This window comes from Pteropus vampyrus, unplaced genomic scaffold, assembly GCF_000151845.1.
Source record: "Pteropus vampyrus isolate Shadow unplaced genomic scaffold, Pvam_2.0 Scaffold109, whole genome shotgun sequence".
In the NCBI taxonomy this organism is placed as follows: Eukaryota; Metazoa; Chordata; class Mammalia; order Chiroptera; family Pteropodidae; genus Pteropus; species Pteropus vampyrus.
In genome coordinates, this window is record NW_011888890.1 from 5,973,880 (window position 1) to 5,982,521 (window position 8,642).

Below are 8,642 nucleotides of genomic sequence, written 5' to 3' on the forward strand. Positions count from 1 at the left end.
ATGTGTCGTATATTGTTAATTTTGCCTCGACAAAACTGTTTTTAAAATACTTCTCATCTATGTAAACAAATTACTTCATTCCACTGATCAAAAAGATCAACATTATAGCACCCTAATATTTTCTAACTTTCTCTTTTAAATTTATTTTCCTTTGTATTCAAGTTTTACTGCATTCTTCTCACTTTCCTAAGTCAGCAATCACTGAAAAGCACAGTAACCAAACGCTAATGAACAACATCTAAATTTTTCTGCTGTAATTCAAATGACTCATTATTATACTATGGAATATATCTTTCCTTTAACAACTTAAATCACAGCCTAAAAATCTGCAGATTTCTTAATGATTTCATTTCCTTCTTTCCATTAGTTAAGAAAATTCATTTCTAGACACTTCCATGCTACCATTTTATAGTTCGACCATCATTTTTTTCTCTCATTCTTTATCCCAAAGCTCCTTGAAATAACATCTGAAAACTAAGAGGGGGAAGGAGAGAAATCAGTGAGACTACTCACATCAGATTTAGAGGACATATTCTCCTCCACGTCGGAATCGTTGGGATCCACAATATCATCAAATGGTGGTAAAGTTGATTTCTTCTTCTCTGATGCCTCACTCTCAATTTTGACCTTTCCCATCTTGACATGAGATTTATCTTTTATCTGTTTTTTGTCAGCGGAACAAGTGAGTATCAGTGGTGGCGCACTAGAAAAACTTTTAAATAAAGCCTCTGAGCTACTCTTTTTCCTTTTTTTGGCTGAGAGTTCTTCAGAATCTGAAATGGGGGGCCTTTTACTAGGAGCCTTCTTATCTTGCTGTCCACTGGTGATAGTGAGTAAGTTACTGTCTGGTTTTGGCTCTTTTGACATGGGTTTCGGTTCCTTGAAGGCCATCTTAGGAACTATTTTTTCTTCTTTCAGTGGTTTATTTTCTTTGGGTTTCTTAGAGGATTCTTTGGAAGATTTGTTGTGATCCCTGGAAGGTTCTTTGAAGGCACTTTTATGTTCTCGGGAGTCTTTAGAAGGTTTTTCCTTGTGCTCCTTCATTAATTTGTGAGGCTTTGAAAAACTGGTACTGCTGCTGCTGCTGCTGCTACTGCTGCTACTGCTGCTGCTGCTGCTGCTGCTACTGCTGCTGCTGCTGCTGCTACTGCTGCTACTGCTGCTGCTGCTGCTGCAGCTGCTGCTGCTGCTGCTGCTGCTGGTATGAACACTCCTATTTGGGTCCTGCAAAAGACGAGAAGAAAATAAAACAAAACGAAATAGCAATGAAGAGTCAAAAGCCAGTCTCCTTGCATTCGATCTACACAAAATGACCTCCCTTGGACTGCTCTCAAATTAATTTTAATAGACAACAACAACCACAGGTGGAAACAGGGTATGAGAGAAACCTAGTGAAGGAGGGCTACTATGGATGAAGAAATTTAACAAGGCAAGCTGTTTTCTCAGTCATGAGAAGCGTGATGTTCTAAACATTTCAATTCAACAAATGTTCACTAAATGCTAGGTTCTAGGAGATACAAAGATGGATAATACATGACCTCACTCTTAATAACTATAACATATCTGTGATTCATAGTTGCTGTAAGAACCTCCTATATAGTACTACCACAACAAAAAGAAGGAGTAAGTAATTCTATTGGGGCATGGAGGAAAGAATAATTCAGAAATTTATAGACAATTAACACCTGAATTAGGTCCTCAAGGATAAGCAGGTAATTACTAGAATGAGAAGAATGAAAAGGTCCTTAGAAACCAGGGCTAGAATGAACAAAAACAATGAGGGATCAAAGCACAGATTACATTTGAGGAGCAGCATCCAGCATTGAGAAAGAGGTAGAAAGATAGCCCAGGGTCACATAGTGAGGTCAGACAACATTCAATTTTAAATGGCTTTTTAACATTAAGAATCAAAAGACCCAAAAAAGAAATAAAATTATTCTCAATTTCAGATACAAAAGTAATTTTTTTCCCTCCAAACTTCATCACTTAAGAACTATATCTCCCATCTACTAGCGAAGAAAGAAAAGAAAGAAATCTAACAAAACAAAGAGTTCACCTAATGGTCATCAAATGGACTGAAAAATCTTTAGCAATTCCTGTTGTGTAATCATGAGGAAAGAGTTAATTGTCGTTTATTTTATTAAGTGTTATCAATTTTTTCACTCATATAAATATCTCAGAATATATAACCTTTCTATTTAGGAACAAAATCTAAGTCCACACTTGGTCATGTTTGTGAACCTCTACCATTAATAGTAAGAATAAGAAATAGCAGTAAACCCTGGACCTGTGAAAATCCATACCAATACTAAGAGAAGAGCTCTATCTCACTTCTACCTCCTAATGAAACCAAAGGCAAATAAATGTCCACATTTTCAACCAGAATTTACATCTTCAGGTTTGCTCATTATGTTTCACTCTAACTCACCCACTTAAGATCAATGATATCTAAACCAATCCTCTATTCTTTAAATACCTGACAGAAAAAAGATAGTAGGCAGGGGCTACACTTTTCAGTAACATGAACAATCTACTTATTGGGTCTTCTAGGTGTGTGTGTGGCGGGGGCAGCACAGAGGAAGCAAGTGTATGGGTAAGCATTACAAATACCCAAAATGGAAAAAATTATTGTTCTATGTTAGTAGGAATATGTGTTTTTTCTTCATACAATTTTTTTTTATCTTACTCAATGACAACAAAATGACATACAACAATTATTCCATTTATTTTTCCCAAGTGAGCATTTGGTTTCAAAATTCTAAAATGGATACAATTACTAAGCAAAGACATGTTTTTATGCATCAAACTAGATAATTCCTTACAAAACATCTTAATCTGAGATTTAAAAGCAGAATGCTAAAGACAGTATTCGTATTACTGAAACTACGTTATTTTATATATTCTATTATGAGACATTTCCTGGCATAGTAAGCAATACTATGAATAACTAAAATAAAGTATAATGGACAAATTAAATTAAGGAAGAACATTTTGAAATCTAATATCCTTGAATTTATTGTTGTTGTTGTTGTTAACTGGTTTGTTTACTCACTGAATTCTGGCAATCTGCAATCAGTATTCTTTTATGGCTCTTGAAGACCCAAGCATTGCTGTTTAATATTCAATCTTCATGGAGTATTACACATATTTTTATAAATGTAGCTTTTAAATATATATATATATATATAAATTTTAACCTACCAACATATATTCTAATGCTAAGCATTAAAAAACAGTAACATTTCAGCACCAACAAAAATAAAAACTTCTATAGGGGTTCTTCCATGATTTATTTTTAAAATCCTTTTTGTAAGACAAACTGGAATTCTTAATACAAAGTACATAGTGGTACATGACGCAGATTCTCATGTCACAGAAAGTTCAAGTTCTCATCTTAATTATATACATATGATGTTAAGTACAAAACTCCAGAAATTTTACAACTTTTTACTCCCCATGTTGGTCTAGGATTTTAATGCCTACTGTCACCTTTTCACCCACCCAACAAATCTTGATACAAGAAAGTAACTCAACTATTCTTGTTCCTTCCACTTTACCAAAAACCTTTCCTTAGGCTAAGATAACTCTGAGCTAAGAGAAACATATTCAATAACAACACCGAGACAAATAAAAATTTAGAAAATAACAAAAAGATGAGAAAATAGTTTCTATTATATAGGGCTACATTTTCTTTGCCCTGGGCCTGTGATCAATGGCAAAGTGCAAATGTATGTCACCTGACTCCATTTTCATACATATAATAAATGCAAAACAAAGGCTTATACACAAAATCTGGAATTAAATAGTTACTGACACAGAATTAAACCTTTCACTGAATCTCAGCTCACCTATACCTCATATATTGGCGATCAAGTCACTGGCTTTTTAAAATTTTTACTGAACTATTAATCTCAACATTAAGTGACACTAAGCAGCACAGACTAATTACCATTCAATGTGAAGTTTACACATGCTGTATAATTCAAATTCTCTTTGCCTGGGGCTGATTAAGACAAACTGAGTATTAATATTAGGGAGAGCATATGTACATAATTCAAATCTCAAATATTTAAGGCAAATGACTGTTTAAACATAAATATACATATATTTGCACTAATGCAACCTGTAAATATAGAGTACAGTATTTTTTTTTTTTTTCCATCCACTCAGATACTACTGAATGCTTCCTTGGTTTAATTTTCTGGAACAGAATGGGTCTCTTTAATGTATAATCTCTTTTAGTACTACTTGTCAGCAACCCCAGTAGATGGCTTAAGAAAAGAGGAAGGGGGTTGGGGAGCTGGGAGAATGGGGTGAAGGGTTAAAGAAGTGCAAATTAGTAGTTGATAGTTGGTCATGGGGATGGGGAGCATGGCATAGGGGATGCAGTTAGCATTAATATGATGGCTATGTGGAGGGCCAGGGGCGGGAGGGAGCAATTAGGGGGATCGTTTTATGAACTATATAGATGTCTAACCAATGTACTATATACTTGAAACTAATTTAAATAAATAATTTTTTAAAAAAGAAAAGAGAAGGTGCAACTATTGGTCAGAATAAGGTTTTCTAATTATATGTGGCTTTCAATTTCCATGTTATCACCATATCTTCTTCCTAGGACCACTGATAATTCAAAGATGATTCTTTCTCCAGCTCCTGTTTATTCCTCTATCAATTCTCTTATTTTTGGCTTCTGCCATACTTTAACTGGCTTCTGCACTGTGCAAAATTTTCAGTTCATTCGCAACTTGTTCAATGAAATTTGCATTTGCAGAAATAAACTCTCCTCAAAGAATTTTATTTATCCCAAACCAATAAATTCTCCTAAAAAAGTTTATTTGTCCAAGGTACATTTAAAAAGGACATTTTCTAAAAACTGTAGTATAGTACAAGAGGCTATTTATATAAAGGAGTCAGGAAACCGTGACAGTCAAAGACTGGATTTCAAAATAGAAGTCTATTCTGTAATTTCATTAAACACATCACAAATGGCACAGAGGGATGAAATACCATCTGAGGCTATGAATAAAGTATAAAAATTCAGGATTTGGGGGGGTGAGGGGAATGAACCTTGGATTGGATTTACTTCCCCTGATTTCAATCCCAAATTCAACCCATTTACCTCTCTTGAAACAGTCAGGTCTAGGGGCCAGCAAGGAGTGAGTGGGGCCTGCAAAATGTGGCCATGAAATTCTGGGCATCTTCAGAGAGAACTGGTGCAGTTTTGCTCTACCCTGGGCTCCAAGCAAGACCCAGAGGAATTCTGCATATAGATAACTGCACTGGTGTGGCCAGCCTCCCTGGCCCCAAAGGCGCTGAGGAGGCAATCAGTAGAAGGGAGATTAGCCTCTAATCCTGAGGCTGGAGAATGCAAGACCAGAAGCAAGGCACAGAGTCCTCCGGGCCATGGAATACACAACATGCCTGTTGCTACAGTGCAGGCTGAGATGCCTGTACCTTTCATCATTTACAGGATACAACAATCTAAGTTCCCTTAACAGCTCAACCTAAACCCCAATGCACATATAGATAACAAACCTAAGGATGGGAGAGAATAGGAGAGAGGATACCTAACATCTTCAGAAGGACACATGAAATATTGAGGACTACTTAAGGAGGGTCAAGTAAAGAATAAAAAATAATTTCTATACATTAAAAAAATTAAATTTAAAAAGTAAAACTCTCAAGCTGAATAATTCAGATACATTTAAGAAGATTGGTGGAATGAAAGATCAATTGACAGAAATCTCAAAGCATACAGTAAAAATACAAAGATGAAAATCAAAATCGGAAAAGAGAGTAGACTTGAAGAACAGATTGAGTCCACCTAACTAACATACCAACCATAGAAAGAGTTCCACAAGAATCCCTAGAAGGAAGAAAAAGAAAAGACAGAAGATATGCAATAATTAAAGTAATATGGAAAAAAATTTCCAAGAACTAAAGACTGACCTGCAACCTCAAGGGCTTTCCAAGATCCAGGCATGACTAATGAGAGAAAAGACACACACGCAAGAATAGCATGCTAAAATTCCTAAACTTCAAGGATAAAAAGAAAATCGTAAAAGTCACCATAAAAAGTAATTATTTAAAACCAAAAAAGAATCAACTTAACATTGAACTTCTCATTGGTAACATTGAAATCAAAAGAAAGAATAGTAACATCTAGACTGCTGGTAGAAAAAAAAGTACAACACAAATATCCTATATACATATTCAGTGTGAAAAAATATTTGTCAAAATTTAAGGATTCAGAGCACCCAAACAATAACTGAATCAGAAATGAAACCTTTATGTGTGGGAAGATGGAGAGGAAAGGAAACAGGAGTGCAATATACCTTACCCTTAATACACCTTAACTATGCTCAATATACCTTAAATCTTAATGGATAATAAACTATATGGAATATGTTATGTAAGTGCGCAATATGAATTCCATACACAGAAAAGTCTAACAAAACTCTGGACCTAAAAAAGTGAATTATGTCCATAGAAATTTAGGGAACAAGATTAGAGTGTCAAGGTAAGGGAAAATGTTGGTATCATTTTTCATGTTAAAGTAGGGGGGCAAATTGGATTATGAGCAATTGAAAGGGAAGGTAGACAATAATGAAATGGAAAACTACAGGACTGCCACATAAACAAGGAGAAACTCGGAAATGAAAGTCAACTTCAGAATATAAGCAAAATTAAGAAAACTGAAAAGTCACAAATATAAATAATGAATAAGGTATAAAGTAATAAAATCAAGTAACAGTCATTAGAATTAAAAAAAAAAAAGATGAATTCTCCTATCAAAAGATAGTCAGACTGAGTTAAATAGACTAAGGTAATATACAGACTGTAAGAAACACTTAAAGTCAAATGATTGAGAAAAGTTTAAAACAAGGATAAGCCAAAAAAATATCAGCTAAGTGCCCCCAAAAGAAAGCGTATTAATATCACACAATGTGGAATTTAAAGTTAAGTGGACAAAATAGCACAATTTAAAAGCTAAATTATATAAGGCAAAGGGTATTAAATATGTAAAAAAAAAAACTTGAAAAAGATTTCATTGAAATCAGAAATAAAAATATCTTTGTCAAAAATAGATCTAATAAAATGAAATGAGCACAGACATGATGAAATTGACTAAAACAGTCCACAAACTTGATTTAATAATTATATATAGAACTTTCTATCTCTTGAATAAAGCTTACAATTTTTTAGGTGCACATGGAACACTGAAAAAAATCAATCATAAGGGCATTGTAATAAACTTTAAAATATTCTCTTTAAAATGTGTTAATAGATTATACTGACTTATTTTACTCTAACAAAATTATAAAAATAAAGACAAAAGAAATCAGTCAAAAGAAAGATATGAAAAGAGCATTTCATTTTTTTAAAAAAATCTTGGAGCATAGCAAAATGTATGCTCAAAAAAAAAATGTATGGCCTTTATTGCATTCATTATTCCTAAAAGGGGAAGAGGAGGGGCTAGGAAGGAAAGAAACCAAGCATAAAGATGTACTTAACATTTGCTCTGAAAAACAAGAAAAGGATCCATAAATATGCAAATATTATAATACCAAATGTAATGAAGAAAGTAACAGAAACCAATTTCACCAGCATTTATCCTTTAAAATAAGGGCCTTAAATGTATATTGAGGGTTCAAAATCTAAGGCAAAATTTATCAAGTTAATTCTGATTTAAAGGAAATCTACAGTCTACTTTTCAAAATCAACTAAAAGAGTTGAAATTTCTTTAATTTAAAATTTCTTAAATTTAAAATCATGACCGACCCTAAAAGGAATAAAATTAATAAAGGGATAGAAATTCATAAAAATTTCAAAATAGGTAGGTAAATATCAAAAGAAAAGCCAAACAGTTTAAATTGTGTGTGTGTGTGTGTGTGTGTGTGCGTGTGTGTGTGTGTGTGTGTTTTGGGGAGGGGGGTAAAGTAGACTGCTGATGATTTTTATGGGCTTTTTAGCATCATTTGACTTTAGAAATGTTTTATTTGAAATTAATATTATAAGACACTAAGATTGTGAAGCAGAAATCATTTCAACAATTGGTAGGACTAATAAAAAAAATGGACCAAATTTATTTCAACACCAAGGTTAACTAGAGGCAACAAGACCCAAAACTAAACATTTGTCAGTCAATGGGTAAAGGATTAAAAGAACATTATACAAGTGGAAGAGAAATGACACTTGAAAATAGCAATCTAAATGACCTGTGCATAAAAATAAAATAAAAAACATGAAATATCTATACACACGAGAAAAAGAAAAGTCTTGCTATTATAGGACACAATGCTTTTATGAGTTTTACTTGTTTCGATTTTTTAATAATGTTTTACCATTTTTGAAGGTGACACAACCAGGAAATAAGAGGGAACTCTACAAATACACCCTCACAGATCATTTCTAAACCTGATCAGGGAGGGGCAGCATACAGATTTAGGGAACTGAGGAATCATATCCTCAAATTCCTCAATTTACCTGGATCTATACAGAAGAGAGCCAATGCAGATATAACTACACCTACAGAAATAGAGATAAATTTATTTTGCACAATGACAAAAGATGCACCAATCATCCTATCAGGCATGAACTAATAAGTAATATGAAAGAGGATCAAAAGATGATGTTGG

At 33.7% G+C, this 8,642-nt stretch overlaps 1 protein-coding gene across 4 annotated transcripts in view; it reads right to left on the reverse strand.

Annotated features, from left to right (window-relative positions):
- The window catches only part of MLLT3 (MLLT3, super elongation complex subunit), a 238,100-nt gene that overhangs the window by 63,935 nt on the left and 165,523 nt on the right, over positions 1-8,642 (reverse strand). For all 4 annotated transcript variants that reach the window (XM_011365354.2, XM_023533722.1, XM_023533724.1 and 1 more), the window contains one exon: positions 514-1,224. In XM_011365354.2, the coding sequence (XP_011363656.1) occupies positions 514-1,224 (711 nt within the window). The remainder of the gene's footprint in view (positions 1-513; positions 1,225-8,642) is intronic.